General features: G+C 36.2%; 3 protein-coding genes across 6 annotated transcripts; all 3 read left to right on the top strand.

The window, feature by feature from the left end:
- LOC107645475 (putative disease resistance protein RGA4) lies at positions 370-3617 on the top strand. The gene is made up of 2 exons (XM_016349506.2): positions 370-1243; positions 1467-3617. Exons 1-2 carry the CDS (start codon positions 438-440, stop codon positions 3229-3231), a joined length of 2571 nt encoding a protein of 856 aa, XP_016204992.1. The 5' UTR covers positions 370-437; the 3' UTR covers positions 3232-3617.
- LOC107645474 (disease resistance protein RGA2-like) lies at positions 8136-11141 on the top strand. Its single transcript, XM_016349505.2, has one exon. It carries the CDS (start codon positions 8322-8324, stop codon positions 10908-10910), a length of 2589 nt encoding a protein of 862 aa, XP_016204991.1. The 5' UTR covers positions 8136-8321; the 3' UTR covers positions 10911-11141.
- On the top strand, positions 12526-15496 carry LOC107645473 (putative disease resistance protein RGA1). 4 transcript variants are annotated; one of them, XR_002348169.1, is made up of 3 exons: positions 12527-14188; positions 14271-14534; positions 14612-14705. XR_002348169.1 is itself a non-coding variant. In XM_021103773.1 (2 exons), the coding sequence occupies exons 1-2, from the start codon at positions 12728-12730 to the stop codon at positions 14638-14640; spliced, it is 1836 nt and encodes a 611-aa protein (XP_020959432.1). In that variant the 5' UTR covers positions 12526-12727; the 3' UTR covers positions 14641-15013. The 4 variants fall into 4 exon arrangements, 3 of the variants coding, with proteins under 3 accessions (XP_020959432.1, XP_020959433.1, XP_016204990.1); XM_021103773.1 differs by having other exon boundaries at positions 12526-14534; positions 14612-15013; XM_021103774.1 differs by having other exon boundaries at positions 14271-14876.

Below are 16137 nucleotides of genomic sequence, written 5' to 3'. Positions count from 1 at the left end.
TATAAAGATTATAAAAAAAATTTAAAAAATAATTAAGGATCTAAGATTTGAGTCATACACTCATACAAACCCCACTGTTTATGTAAAATAAACATTTTCTACTTAAATCACACTTATCAGCAATTCATCGGCAGCTTGATGTGATGGAGTGTTTCCGCCAATTACATTAGTCTCTTAAAATTTGTGATTGGTTAACTTTTTAACACGAGTGAAATAGATAAATAAATAAAAACAAACATCATTAGCATCCAATGCCGTTATGCCTTCCACCAACCCGTGGCGTGACCGCGTGAGACATTAATTCATCTTTGGCGAAGACTTTGGATTTTAAAACTTATAATTCATTGACTTGGCTGCTATAAAGACTCTGAGTCTCTCACTGCATATTTGCATTCTCATCTTCTCCATACTGTCTCATATTTTCTTAGATAACCATCATGGCTGAATCATTCATCTTCAGCATTGCTGAATCACTCGCAACGAAGATTGCTTCTCTTGCATATGAAGAAGCGTCTCGGGTGGTTGGTGTCTACGATGATCTCCAAGACTTGAAAAGCAGTCTCTCATATGTGAAAGCTGTGCTGTTGGATGCTGAGCAGAAGCAGGAGCACAACCACGAACTGCGGGAGTGGCTGAAGCAGATCAAACTCATCTTCTATGATGCTGAGAACGTGCTTGATCAAGTTCACTGTGAAACACTGCGCAAGCAAGTCATCAGAGACTATGGCACTCCCAAGGACAAGGTAGGCCACTTCTTCTCGAGCTCTAATCCACTTGTGTTTCGTTATAAGCTTGCTCTTCAGATCAAAGATATTAGGAAGAGATTAGACAGAGTCGCGGCTGATAGAGATAAGTTTGGGCTTCAAGTAATTGATGTTGATAGGCGAGTTGTGCATAAGAGGGAAATGACTTACTCCCATGTTGTTGAGTCTGATGTCATAGGACGTTCTCATGATAAAGAAAAGATTGTAAAGCTCTTGATGGAACCGTGTCTTGACAACAATGGTGACTCCAAACATATCTCTGTCATTCCCATTGTGGGAATTGGAGGTTTGGGAAAAATCACTCTTGCTAAGCTTGTCTTCAACGACAAAAGGATAAGAGAGTCTTTTCCGATGAAAATGTGGGTGTGTGTGCCTGATGACTTTGATATCAAGCAATTGATTATTAAAATCATCAATGCTGTTACTGTTAGTGGTGCTAATTCTGCTGATGCTCTGGTGGCCCAACAAACTTTGAGAGTGTGTGTAGTTCAAGTATTACTTTGTTACAAACATTCCATTCCCATGGGAATTAAAGATACCCAAGGGGAAGGTGGGAATTGAAATGATGGTATTTTGATTCCCTGGAATCAAACTTATTTAGGAATAGCTTTTCAAACTTTGAACCAAACATGGGAATATGATATTCCCATCTTAAAATTCCTAAGAATTATTTATAATTCCTCCAACCACACACACCCTGAGAGACATGGACATTGAACAATTGCAGTATCTTCTTAGAAATAAGCTAACTGGTCAAAAGTTCTTGCTTGTCTTGGATGATGTATGGAGTGAAGATCGTGCCAAATGGATTGAACTTAGAAGTCTCATCAGAATCGGTGGTGATGGAAGTAAAATTGTAGTGACAACACGTAGTCATTCTATTGCTTCTATGATGGGTACTGTTCCTTCTCACGATTTAGAATGCCTTTCTTTGGAAGATTCCTTATCTTTGTTCGTTAAATGGGCTTTTAAAGAAGGAGAAGAGGAAAAGCACCCCAATTTAATCACAATCGGAAAAGAAATTGTGAGGAAGTGTAAAGGAGTTCCTTTGGCAATAAGAACATTGGCAAGTTTACTATTTTCAAAATATGACATAAATGTTTGGGAATCAGTGAGAGATGATGAGATTTGGAATTTACCACAGAAAAAGGGTGACATCTTACCTGCACTAAAATTAAGTTATGATCAAATGCCATCCTATTTGAGAAAATGTTTTGCTATGTTCTCACTTTTTCCGAAGGATTTTGAATTTCAGACTGGTGACGTTCTTTCACTTTGGAGTGCACTAGGTTTGCTTCGATCATCAAGCAAAAATGAAACTTCACAAAATGTTGTAAACCGATATTTGAGTGAATTGATTTCAAGATCTTTTCTTGAAAATGTTAGCGACTTAGGCACATCCTATTACTTTAATATACATGATTTAGTGCATGATCTTGCACTATATGTTGCAAAAGATGAATGCCTAGGAATTAGTTCTGATAGTCAAAGTATTCCAAAAAATGTTCTCCATCTGTCTTTTATTGAATTTGATTTGTTTCTCGAATCCTTCAAACCAAATTTGTTAGGTGTGAGAACTATTGTAGGTATAGGAGCCAATAATGAAGATTTGTTCCCTACATGGGTATTAAGTTGCAAATACTTGAGATTTTTGGATCTGGGTGATTCCACATTTGAGATTCTACCTCGATCAATCAGCAAGTTGAAACATTTAAGATATCTTTCACTTGGGAATAACAGAAGAATAAAGAAACTCCCTGCTTCTATTTGCAACCTCCAAAATTTGGAAGAGTTGAATCTTCGTGGCTATGTGGAGCTTCAAACTTTGCCAGAAAAATTAAGAAACTTGATCAATCTGCAAAGAATGTCGATAACCACAAAGCAATCTGTCTTGCCAGAGAGTGATATTGCAAACTTGTGTTCCCTTGAATCTCTAGACATTTATGGTTGTGACAACCTGGAATCCCCGTTTGTAGGGGTAAAGTTGCCTTCCCTTCGATTTTTGCGGGTTATGAGGTGCAAGAATTTGAAATCTTTGCCACTTGACACACACCATTTTCCTCAATTAGAGGAATTCATTGTCGATGAATGTGATAATTTTGAATTGTCCGATGTACATGAGGACATGAACTCTGCCTTGAGGTTGAAGAAACTTTTCTTTTGCATGATGGTGAACTTCCCTCGTTCTCTCCACGGATATGCAAACACATTACAAACTTTGGTGTTTTTAAGGTGCTACGAGCTAAAGGAGCTTCCTGAATGGCTGTTAAATATGACTTCTTTGAAATTTCTTCATATCTGGGGTTGTCCAAGGTTGTTGTCTCTCCCTGAAGGCATCCACCATCTTAAAGCCCTTGAAGTTTTGCGTATCGAAGGTTGCCGTAAATTGTACAAAAAGTACCGGCCACATGTTGGAGAATATTGGCACCAAATATCCCATATCAAGCATATTCAAATCTTCCAATAGCCGGAGATGGTGGATTGATCTCTAGTTGGAGAGGATTGTTATGACAACCACGAGACCACGACTGATGTTTATGAAGTATCTTTCATTTTTCCAGTGTGCATAATGTATGATGTTCTTGTTTCATTTTGGACTGTGTCTTTGATGATTAACAGCGTCAGTTTGTTGCTTTCATAATAATTGTGGTACTTTCTCTATCAGATTGTAATTCAATAAATTTTATTTAACTTCTTGTCTCGGTTGAATTTCTCTACAATCTCAATGAGGCACATACATATATGAGAAATCAATTAGCTTGTTGAAGCATATATTTGGGTAAATAGTTAGGATTAGTATTTAAAAATTATGAAATTAATGAATAAATTTGGTGTTCACTCCATTTTATTTGATGATCACTTGTAATTTATAAAGTTAATGGTGATAAGCTTACGCATAATTTGATAAGTCGATTTTACACATTTAAATGTGCTGCTATATATGTTTTTCCTTTTTTGGCCTATTGACAGTGCTGAAATTAGAAAGATCAAAAAACAAGAAGAAAAGAAAAGTTGTGAAGAACAGAGGAGATAGCTTCTTTTGTTTGTATGTTATAGAATGAATCCGCAATGATGCTATTATCAGTGTGCATTACTGCTTTGGATTTGTGCATCTGTTACTTTCCTCTCCTCATAGTAAAATATATTCTTGGAAAAACTTTTCCTCATTGTCATTATTTATCGATGTTCTATCTTAAAATTTTTCAATTCATAAAATCTCGAGCATAAAAATAAGAATAAGATGACTTAGAACTTTATTAATAACAAAATTAAATAATTTAGATACAAAAAATATATATACGTTCTAATAGTTACAAAAAAAGTGAATTATTTTTATTTATATTTTAAGTTAGTAAACTGTAAACACTAATTTATAAAATATTAGTCAAAAACAAAATTTTGGATAAAAAATAGTATGGTTAAATTATTTACTTTACATAGAGTTAAAAAAAACCTACACCTCAATAATAATATAAGGTAGAAAACATACCCTAATATGAATCGTCACTACTTATAAAACTACTTTCCATAATATATAATGTTCTTGTTTGGTTTTGGACTGTCTTTCACGATGGATGATTTTTTCAATTTTTATTTGTTGCTTTCTGACTGTAATAATTGAGGTACTTTCTCTATATCATATTTGTAATATAATACATTCGATTTACCTGTTTGTCTTTGTTGAAATTTTCTAATTAAATAGGACATGAAGTTATGATCTCAAGGAAGGACATACATATATGAGAAGTTTATTATTAGATTGCGTTGTTGAATCACATATTTGCATAAATAGTTATCATTGATAATGAAATATTTTGGATTATCTGAATAAATTTAGATGGTAGGCACTCCATTTTATTTGATGATCGAAGTACAGCTACAGGCACCCAAAAAAGAAAAGAAAAGTGGCAGCCAGAATTCCAAGAGGAACAGAAAGATCGAAGTTATTTGCTAGGTTGCAGAATTCATCAAAACTGAATATACATTGAGATGATGAATAAAGACATCTCGTAATTCTATTCTATGTTAGTTGAAGTTATTAAACAACTTAACCACCATTGGAGATAGGTAACTAGTAGCGACTGCAGGTTTACACTTTTACTGTTGCATGCACCACATGTTTTCTCGGTTCTCGTCCTTTAAGTCCATTCCTACTACTCAGTCACCGCTGTTTATTAATCCCAATGTTGATCTTTTTCCTAGTGATGATTTTACAGATTCTATCTCGAGTGACCCTCCACAGCCTCCTGTTCTTCTGCCTTCTCCATCTCCCAATGATTCCAGACCGGACGATGATCCTGCTCCTACCGCCATACCTCCTCCTCCCGCTCGTTCTTCTAGGGTAAGGAATCCACCTCCTCATCTTCTTGATTACCACTTCTTTTCTACTATCCTTCATCAAAATGAACCTAAGTCATTCAGAGAAGCCTCCTCAAACCCGAATTGGCAACAAGCAATGCAGGAGGAAATATAGGCACTTGAAAAGGCACACACTTGGGATTTGGTTGATCCTCCCTGATCAGGAAGTTGTTGGCAGTAGATGGGTATACAAGATCAAGACTCGCTCTAATGGCTCTATTGACCGTTATAAGGCCCGCTTGGTTGCTCAAGGTTGTACGCAAGAGTATGGTATTGATTATGAAGAGACTTTTGCTCCTGTCACTCGTCTTACATCTGTTAGAGCTCTTCTTGCCATTGCCGCGGTTAAAAAATGGTCTCTCAGTCAGATGGATGTGAAGAATGTGTTTCTTAGTGGGGATTTAAAAAAGAAAGTCTATATGAAACCACCTCCAAGATATCCTTGTCCTTCTAATAAGGTTTGTCTCCTTCGCAAGGCATTTTATGGACTTAAGCAAGCTCCTCGTGAATGGTTTGACAAGTTCAGCACTACCATATGCAGTCTTGGTTTTACTTCTAGCCCTCATGAGAATGCCCTCTTCATTCGTACAAGCAACATGGAGTTGTTCTTCTACTTTTGTATGTTGATGACATGATCATTACTGGGGATGATGTTGATGGTATCTCTAATCTCAAGGCCTCACTTCACCGTACCTTTGAGATGAAAGATCTTGGTTCTCTCAGCTATTTTCTTGGTCTCGAGGTCATCTCCACCGATGATGGCATCTATCTCTCTCAGGCTAAGTATGCTTCAGATCTTTTTGCTCGCGCTGGGATTACAGATAGTCGCACTGAGTCTACTCCTCTTGAGCCTAATGTTCGATTTACCCCTATGGATGGCACTATTTTGGATAATCCGACTCTCTATCGCAGTTAGTTGGCGGTCTCGTCTACTTGACTGTCACCCGACCAGACATCGCCTATCCGGTTCATGTACTTAGCCAGTTCTTGTCAGCTCCTCGTACTACTCACTATGCGGCAGTTCTTTGCATTCTTCGCTACATCAAAGGCACTCTATTTCATGGCCTTTATTTTTCTGCCCACTCCTCTTTGTCTCTTCAAGCTTACTCCGATGCTGATTGGGCTGGTGATCCCACTGATCGTCGTTCTACTACTGGTTACTGTTTTTTTTGGCGACGCTCTCATTTCTTGGCGTGCTAAAAAGCAAACGTTCACTGCTCGCTCAAGCACAGAAGCTGAGTACCGTGCTCTCGCTGACACCACTGTTGAAGTTATCTCGGTTCGTTGGCTTTTCGAAGATCTAGGTGCTCTTCAGTCGTCCCCTACTGATGTTTTTTGTGATAACCGCAGTGCTATTCAGATCGCCCATAATGATGTGTTTCATGAACGCACCATACACATTGAGATTGATTGTTACTTTGTTCGGCAACGTATCCTTATTGATGCTGTTCATCTCATTGCTATTGGAACACTAGATCAGACTGCTGATATCTTTACGAAAGCTCATCACCCGATTCGTTTCCAGACTTTGTTATCAAAATTCAAGTTGGTATCCTTAGCTCCCACTTGAGTTTGAGGGGGGATGTTAGAGAATCATTAGAATCAATTAGTATCGTCTATATTTATATAGTATATCTGTATATTAATTGTAAGATTCTATGACTTTATTACTCTGATTCATTTAGCACCTATAAATACCCCTTATATATTGTACATTTGATCACACTCAATAATACACTTTTCAGATTACTCTCTCAGTCTCTTGTTTCTAACATTTGTGATGCACTTATAGGTGACATTGCACAAAGCTATCTGTCTAAATTGAGATATGAACTCAGGGTGGGAATTCTTAGGAATGAGGGCCAACAAGGTTTGGTTGATGTTTTTAATTTCCAAGGGATTTCTCCAAAGGATTTCAATGTATTGACAAAAAGAATCCTTCACCGTCTCCCAATTTTCTTTATAGAACAAAGCTTGGAAACCATCTTTCCCCGGGGATTTGAAAGATCTAATATTAAAAAGGGTTGTCTTAATATCAATTCTGCTGGGAAAAGCTTTTAGATCCTTCTTCATGCTGTCTTCAACAGGGGAGTAGGTCATGCCAGTCACCAAGTCTGTATTTTGATATTGTTCTTCTGAATAAAGGTTCTTGAAAAACTCAATAACCATAGCTTTAAGTTCTTCGAGATTGTCACACCAATTTCCATTGTTCCTTCTCAATTGAGGATGCGATTCCTTTTCCTTTTAATATTCATTTCTATACCAGAAATAAAATAACATACTAAAATTTCATAAAACAATAAACTGAGTTTACCGATTTAATCAAATAAAAAATGACATGCTCTTTTCCATCTAATTTCTTCCTCTCCCTCGACACGGGAGACCTGGTTCGTATTTCTTTCTTTCTTTCAAAAACAATTGAAAAAGCTTCTCTCCAGTTTCTTTCTTTTGTTTTTGTATTTAATTTGTGAGCCCCACTTAATTGAAAACCCACCAACAACAATATCCCAAATTAATTATTTCATATAATTTTCAACTACATAATAATTTAACTTGTGGTGGTGGTGGACCTTAATTCTCAAAATTGTAAAATAATTTGCAGGAATTATCGTAGACTCAAAGTCGATACAATAATAAACATAGTTTGTATATTAGATTTCTGTTGTACCTAAGGAGAGAAAAAAAAAAAGGAAAATCACATAAATAGGAAAATTAAATATTTATGAAGATGACTAACATTTTAAGAGGAATAAAAATCATTGATATAAATATTATAAAAAAGAAATTAAAAAATAGTTAAGGATCTCAGATTTGAGTCATACACTCATACAAACCTCACTGTTTATATAAAATAAACATTTTCTACTTAAATCACACTTATCAGCAATTCATCGGCAGCTTCATGTGATGGAGTGTTTCCGCCAATTACATTAGTCTCTTAAAATTTGTGATTGGTTAACTTTTTAACACGAGTGAAATAGATAAATAAATAAAAACAAACATCATTAGCATCCAATGTTGTTATGCCGTCCACCAACCCGTGGCGTCAGACATTAATTCATCTTTGGCGAAGACTTTGGATTTTAAATCTTGACTTATAATTCATAGACTTCGCTGCTATAAAGACTCTCAGTCTCTCACTGCATACTTGCATTTTCATCTTCTCCATACTCTCTCATATTTTCTTAGATAATCATCATGGCTGAATCATTCATCTTCAGCATTGCTGAATCACTGGCAACGAAGATAGCTTCTCGTGCATATGAAGAAGCGTCTCAGGTTGTTGGTGTCTACGATGATCTCCAAGAGTTGAAAAGCAGTCTCTCATATGTGAAAGCTGTGCTGTTGGATGCTGAGCAGAAGCAGGAGCAGAACCACCAACTGCGGGAGTGGCTGAAGCAGATCAAACTCATCTTCAATGATGCTGAGAATGTGCTTGATCAAGTTGACTGTGAAACACTGCGCAACCAAGTCATCAGAGACTATGGCACTCCCAAGGACAAGGTAGGCCGCTTCTTCTCGAGTTCTAATCCACTTGTGTTTCGTTATAAGCTTGCTCTTCAGATCAAAGATATTAGGAAGAGATTAGACAGAGTAGCAGCTGATAGGGATAAGTTTGGGCTTCAAGTAATTGATGTTGATAGGCGAGTTGTGCATAGGAGGGAAATGACTTACTCCCATGTTGTTGAGTCTGATGTCATAGGACGTGCTCATGATAAAGAAAAGATTGTAAAGCTCTTGATGGAACCGAGTCTTGACAACAATGGTGACTCCAAACATATCTCTGTCATTCCCATTGTGGGAATTGGAGGTTTGGGAAAAACCACTCTTGCTAAGCTTGTCTTCAACGACGAAAGGATAAGAGAGTCTTTTCCGATGAAAATGTGGGTGTGTGTGTCTGATGACTTTGATATCAAGCAATTGATTATTAAAATCATCAATGCTGTTACTGTTAGTGGTGCTAATTCTGCTGATGCTCTGGTGGCCCAACAAACCTTGAGAGACATGGACATTGAACAATTGCAATATCTTCTTAGAAATAAGCTAACTGGTCAAAAGTTCTTGCTTGTCTTGGATGATGTATGGAGTGAAGATCGTGCCAAATGGGTTGAACTTAGAAGTCTCATCAGAATCGGTGGTGATGGAAGTAAAATTGTAGTGACAACACGTAGTCATTCTATTGCTTCTATGATGGGTACTGTTCCTTCTCACGATTTAGAATGCCTTTCTTTGGAAGATTCCTTATCTTTGTTCGTTAAATGGGCTTTTAAAGAAGGAGAAGAGGAAAAGCACCCCAATTTAGTCACAATTGGAAAAGAAATTGTGAGGAAGTGTAGAGGAGTTCCTTTGGCAATAAGAACATTGGCAAGTTTACTATTTTCAAAATATGACATAAATGTTTGGGAATCACTTAGAGATGATGAGATTTGGAATTTACCACAGAAAAAGGATGACATCTTACCTGCACTAAAATTAAGTTATGATCAAATGCCATCCTATTTGAGGAAATGTTTTTCTATGTTCTCACTTTTTCCAAAGGATTTTGATTTTCAGACTCGTCATGTTCTTTCACTTTGGAGTGCACTAGATTTGCTTCCATCACCAAGCAAAAATGAAACTTCATTCGATGTTGCAAATCGATATTTAAGTGAATTAATTTCGAGATCTTTTCTTGAAAATGTTTGTGACTTAGGCACACACTATTACTTTAATATACATGATTTAGTGCATGATCTTGCACTATATGTTGCAAAAGATGAATGCCTAGTAATTAGTTCTGAGAGTCAAAATATACCAAAAAATGTTCTCCATATATCGTTTTTTGAATTTGATATGTTTCTCAAATCCTTCAAACCAAGTTTGTTAGGTGTGAGAACCATTGCAGTTCCAACTGAAGAACATATAGGTATAGGAGACAATAATGAAGATTTGTTCCCTACATGGGTGTTAAATTGCAAATACTTGCGATATTTGGATCTAGCTGATTCTACATTTGAGATTCTACCTCGATCAATCAGCAAGTTGAAACATTTAAGATATCTTTCACTCAGGGATAACGGAAGAGTAAAGAAACTCCCTGCGTCTATTTGCAACCTCCAAAATTTGGAAGAGTTGAATCTTAGTGGTTGTGTGGAGCTCCAAACTTTGCCAGAAAAGTTACGAAACTTGATCAATCTGCGAAGAATATCAATAACCACAAAGCAATTCGTCTTGCCAGAGGATGACCTTGCAAATTTGTGTTTGCTTGAACGTTTACATATTTATGAATGTGACAACCTGGAATCCCCGTTTGTAGGGGTAAAGTTGCCTACCCTTCGATTTTTGTGGATTACGAGGTGTAAGAATTTGAAGTCTTTGCCACTTGACAAACACCATTTTCCTCAATTAGAGCAATTCGTTGTCGATGAATGTGTAAAGTTTGAATTGTCAGATGGACACGAGGACATGAACTCTGTCTTGAGGTTGAAGGCACTTTTCTTTTGCATGGTGGTGAACTTCCCTCGTTCTCTCCACGGATATGCAAACACATTACAAACTTTGGTATTTTTAAGGTGCTATGAATTGGAGGCGCTTCCTGAATGGCTGTTGAACATGACTTCTTTGAAATTTCTTCATATCTGGAGTTGTCCAAGGTTGTTGTCGCTCCCTAGTGGCATCCACTGTCTTAAAGCCCTTGAAGTTTTGCGAATCGAACGTTGCCCTAGATTGTACAGAAAGTACCAACCACATGTTGGAGAGTATTGGCACCAAATATCCCACATCAAGCATATTCAAATCTTGCAATAGCCGGAGATGGTGGATTGATCTCTAGTGGAAGAGGATTGCTATACAACCATGAGTCCATGACGGATGTTTATGAAGTATCTTTCATTTTTTCCAGTTCCCATAATGTATGATGTTCTTGTTTCATTTTGGACTATGTCTTTGATGATTATCACAGTTTCTGTGTGTTGCTTTCATAATAATTGTGGTACTTTATCAGATTGTAATTCAATAAATTTTATTTAACTTCTTGTCTCGGTTGAATTTCTCTACAATCTCAATGAGGCACATACATAGGTGAGAAATCAATTAGCTTGTTGAAGCATATATTTGAGTAAATAGTTAGGATTAGTAGGTAAATATTATGAAATTAATGAATAAATTTGGTGTTCACTCCATTTTATTTGATGATCACTTGTAATTTATAAAGCTAATGGTGATAAGCTTACTGCTTACACATAATTTGATAAGTCGATTGTACACATTTAAGTGTGCTGCTATATATATGTTTTGCCTTTTTTGGCCTATTGACAGTGCTGAAATTAGAAAAATCAAAAAACAAGAGAAGAAAAGTTGGAAGAACAGAGGAGATAGCTTCTTTTGTTTGTATGTTATAGAATGAATCACCAATGATGCTCTTGGGAAAACTTTTTCTCATTGTCATTATTTATCGATGTTCTATCTTAAAATTTTTCAATTCATAAAATTTCGAGCATAAAAATAAGAATAAGATGACTTAGAACTTTATTAATAACAAAATTAAATAATTTAGATACAAAAAATATATATACGTTCTAATAGTTACAAAAAAAGTGAATTATTTTTATTTATATTTTAAGTTAGTAAACTGTAAACACTAATTTATAAAATATTAGTCAAAAACAAAATTTTGGATAAAAAATAGTATGGTTAAATTATTTATTTTACATAGAGTAAAAAAAAAACCTACACCTCAATAATAATATAAGGTAGAAAACATACCCTAATATGAATCGTCACTACTTATAAAACTACTTTCCATAATATATAATGTTCTTGTTTTGTTTTGGACTGTCTTTCACGATGGATGATTTTTTCAATTTTTATTTGTTGCTTTCTGACTGTAATAATTGAGGTACTTTCTCTATATCATATTTGTAATATAATACATTCGATTTAACTGTTTGTCTTTGTTGAAATTTTCTAAATAGGACATGAAGTTATGATCTCAAGGAAGGACATACATATATGAGAAGTTTATTATTAGATTGCGTTGTTGAATCACATATTTGCATAAATAGTTATCATTGATAATGAAATATTTTGGATTATCTGAATAAATTTAGATGGTAGGCACTCCATTTTATTTGATGATCGAAGTACAACTACAGGCACCAAAGAAAAGAAAAGAAAAGTGGCAGCCAGAATTCCAAGAGGAACAGAAAGATCGAAGTTATTTGCTAGGTTTCAGAATTCATGAAAACTGAATATACATTGAGATGATGAATAAAGACATCTCGTAATTCTATTCTATGTTAGTTGAAGTTATTAAACAACTTAACCACCATTGGAGATAGGTAACTAGTAGCAACTGCAGTTTTACACTTTTACTGTTGAAGCTAAGCTAACTATGATCTTAATTCTTAATGGTTATTAATATTAACAACTGTGTATTTAGTTGCAATTAATATTACACGATGTGACAAGACACCAATCTTATCTAATTAAATGGAAAAGTCTGATATGTTAACTAGAAGGACAGCCACAAAGACTCCCTAGCATCAACACATACATTACCAGCCTTATTCTGATCTCCATTATTGCTATCTCTATTCTTTCTGATTCTGTGATAAGTGATAACCATGGCTGAATCATTCATCTTCAGCATCGCTGAATCACTCGCTGCCAAGCTTGCTTCTCGTGCATACCAAGAAGCGTCTCGGCTGGTTGGTGTCTACGATGACCTCCAAGAATTGAAAAGCAGTCTCTCATATGTGAAAGCTGTGCTGTTGGATGCTGAGCAGAAGCAGGAGCAGAACCACGAACTGCGGGAGTGGCTGAAGCAGATCAAACTCATCTTCTATGATGCTGAGAACTTTCTTGATGAAGTTGACTGTGAAACACTGAGCAAGCAAGTCGTCAGAGACTACGGCACTCCCAAGGACAAGGTAGGTCGCTTCTTCTCGAGTTCTAATCCACTTGTCTTTCGCTATAAGCTTGGTCATCAGATCAAAGAGATTAAGAAGAGATTAGACAGAGTTGCGGCCGATAGGAATAAGTTTGGGCTTCAAGTAATTGATGTTGATAGGCGAGGTGTTCATAGAAGGGAGATGACTTACTCCCATGTTGTTGAGTCTAAGGTCGTAGGGAGGGAACATGATAAAGAAATGATCATGAAGCTCCTGATGGAACCGAGTCTTGACGACAACGGTGGCTCTAAACATATCTCTGTTATTCCCATTGTGGGAATCGGAGGCTTGGGAAAGACCACTCTTGCTAGGCTCGTCTACAGTAATAAGAGGGTAACTGAGTCTTTCCCATTGAAAATGTGGGTGAGTGTTCCTGATGATTTTAATGTTAGATCATTGATTATCAAAATCATCAATTCTCCTAGCGACTTTGCTTCTTCTACTGATGCTCCTGCGGGCCAACAAAACTTAAGAGACTTAGAGATTGAGCAATTGCAACATCGTCTAAGAAACATGCTTGAGGATCAAAAGTTCCTGCTGGTCTTGGATGACGTATGGAATGAAGATCGTGTTAAATGGGTTGAGCTGCAAGATCTCATTTCAGTGGGTGCTCAAGGAAGCAAAGTAATAGTCACAACACGTAGCCAGTCCATCGCTTCCATGATGGGTACTGTTGCCTGCTCGCACAATTTAGAAAGTCTTTCTCCCGAGGATTCATTGCGATTGTTTGTTAGATGGGCTTTTAAAGAAGGCGAAGAGGAAAAATATCCAGAATTGATAAGGATTGGAAGAGAAATCGTAGAGAAGTGCAAAGGAGTTCCTTTAGCTGTGAGAACATTGGGAAGCTCACTATTTTCCAAACACGAGACACAAGAGTGGGAAGCACTGAGAGACAAGGAGATTTGGGATTTGCCGCAAAAAGAGGATGATATCTTACCTGCATTAAAATTAAGCTATGATGAAATGCCATCCCATTTGAGGCAATGTTTTGCTTTGCTCTCCCTTTATCCAAAGAATCATGCATTTATTTCTTTAGACGTTGCTTCACTTTGGGGGGCAGCAGGTTTGCTTTCATTGCAAAGCCAAGATAAATCGATGGTAGACATTGCACACCAATATTTGAGAGACTTAATGGCAAGATCTTTTCTCCATGACGTTTTTGATTGTGGTTCTTTTTATTTTTTTTTAATACATGATTTAGTGCATGATCTTGCAGTATATGTTGCAAAAGATGTGTGCCAATTGGTCAGTTCAAACACTCAGGATATATCAGAAAACGTCCTGCATTTGTCTTTTGTTGAGAATGGTTTGCGTTGCAATTCCATCAAGCCAAGCTTACAAGGTGCAAGAAGCATTCTGTTTCCAGTTAACGAAGTGGGAGCCAGTGAAGCTTTCTTGAATGCATGGGTGTCAAACTGCAAATACCTGCGATATTTGGATTTAAGTGATTCTACATGTGAGACTTTGCCTCAGTCAATTAGTAAGTTGAAACATTTAAGATCTATTTCTCTTTGTAATAATACAAGAATAAAGAGGCTCCCTAGTTCTATTTGCAAGCTCCAAAATTTGCAAGTTTTGCGTCTTGATGGGTGTTCAAATCTGGAAACTTTACCGAAAAAGTTAAGAAAGTTGATCAGCCTGCAAAGATTGGAGATAACCACAAAGCAATCTATCTTGCCAGAGAGTGACATTGCAAAGTTGAATCGTCTTGAATATTTATGCGTCCAAGATTGTGATAATTTGGAGTCCTTGTTTGTTGAGACAAGATTGCCTACACTTCGAACTTTGCAAGTTAGTGGCTGTGCGAATCTAAAGTCTTTGCCACTTGATACTCACCATTTTCCTCAGTTAGAAACTTTGGTAATCCCCGGTATTGCCAATGAAGATTGGCTTGATAGATCGGAGGATACTAATGCTGTCTTGAGGTTAAAATCTATTTATTTTTATGGAATGGTAACATTGCCTCATTCTCTCCAACAATATGCAAGCACGTTACAAACTTTGGTGATTGCATGCTTCTACGAGCTGGAGGTACTACCCGAATGGCTGTGGAATCTGAGTTCTTTGAAATCTCTTTATATCTCTGAATGTCCGAAATTGAAGTCTCTTCCCAGTGATATCCACCGACTAACTAGTCTCCAAGTTTTGGGAATCATAAAGTGCCGTGAGTTATATAGAAAATACGAGCCACAAGTTGGAGAGTGCTGGCCCATGATATCTCACATCAAGCATACTTACATTAGGGACACATGGGAGTAGCTAATGGAAGATGAAGAAGATTGGAGTCAAACTTCCTTCTGTTTCTTCATCAGTTTCCATAATGTACACTGTTGTGCTTGTTTTGTTTCGAACTATATGTCTTTAGTGGTTTTGCTAGTTTCTGTATGTTCTTTTGTAATTCAAAATGGTAATTCATGAAGTCTGATTTAGTGTTGTCTCTAATGAAATTCTCTGACATTATCTAAGTTGCTGAAACATACTTGAGTAAATACTTAGCACTGGTAATTGAAATTGTGGAACCATGAATTGGATAACCCACAATCTTAAGTACACAACACACCCACACATTCTTCACACACTTACCACATTTTTTCCTTGTTTGCAACCGATAGGGTTTAAACCTGAGACCTTTAAAGTGAGAAATGGGAAATATGCCATGTGAGCTAAAGCTCATTGGCAATAGCATTTTATTTGGTGTGATGATCACCAGGTGAGTAGGTGCATCGCAAAAGCATAGCAAAATATTGATTAGATATAAAATATAGCTTCTTTTGACTTCGAACTATATGTCTTTAGATATAATAATTGATGCAAATATGCAATATATAGATTAGTCACCAATAATGATATTATATCTATGTTACATAATGATGTTTTATGTGAAAATAATATTTAAAATATTATTATATATTATATTAATTAATTTAATTAAATATATAAATGAATTAATACTCACATTAGTTTTTAAAAAATTTTAGATCCAATATTTTAGTTTTTTACAAAATTTTACGTATTAAAAGTCCTCGAGAATGATGATTTTCATCTGATAGATTAGTTTTTTCGTCATTTTTAATCAAATTTGT

This window comes from Arachis ipaensis, chromosome B06 (assembly GCF_000816755.2).
Source record: "Arachis ipaensis cultivar K30076 chromosome B06, Araip1.1, whole genome shotgun sequence".
Classification (NCBI taxonomy): Eukaryota; Viridiplantae; Streptophyta; class Magnoliopsida; order Fabales; family Fabaceae; genus Arachis; species Arachis ipaensis.
This window is presented reverse-complemented; position numbering and strand designations above follow the sequence as displayed.

Excerpts from the sequence above, each read along its gene's own strand:
- LOC107645474 (XM_016349505.2), top strand. The coding sequence starts at position 8,322 with ATGGCTGAATCATTCATCTTCAGCATTGCTGAATCACTGGCAACGAAG.
- LOC107645475 (XM_016349506.2), top strand. The coding sequence starts at position 438 with ATGGCTGAATCATTCATCTTCAGCATTGCTGAATCACTCGCAACGAAG. Across the intron at positions 1,244-1,466 it reads GCCCAACAAACTTTGAGAGT|AGACATGGACATTGAACAAT; the intron begins GTGTGTAGTTCA and ends ACACACCCTGAG.
- LOC107645473 (XM_016349504.2), top strand. The coding sequence starts at position 12,728 with ATGGCTGAATCATTCATCTTCAGCATCGCTGAATCACTCGCTGCCAAG.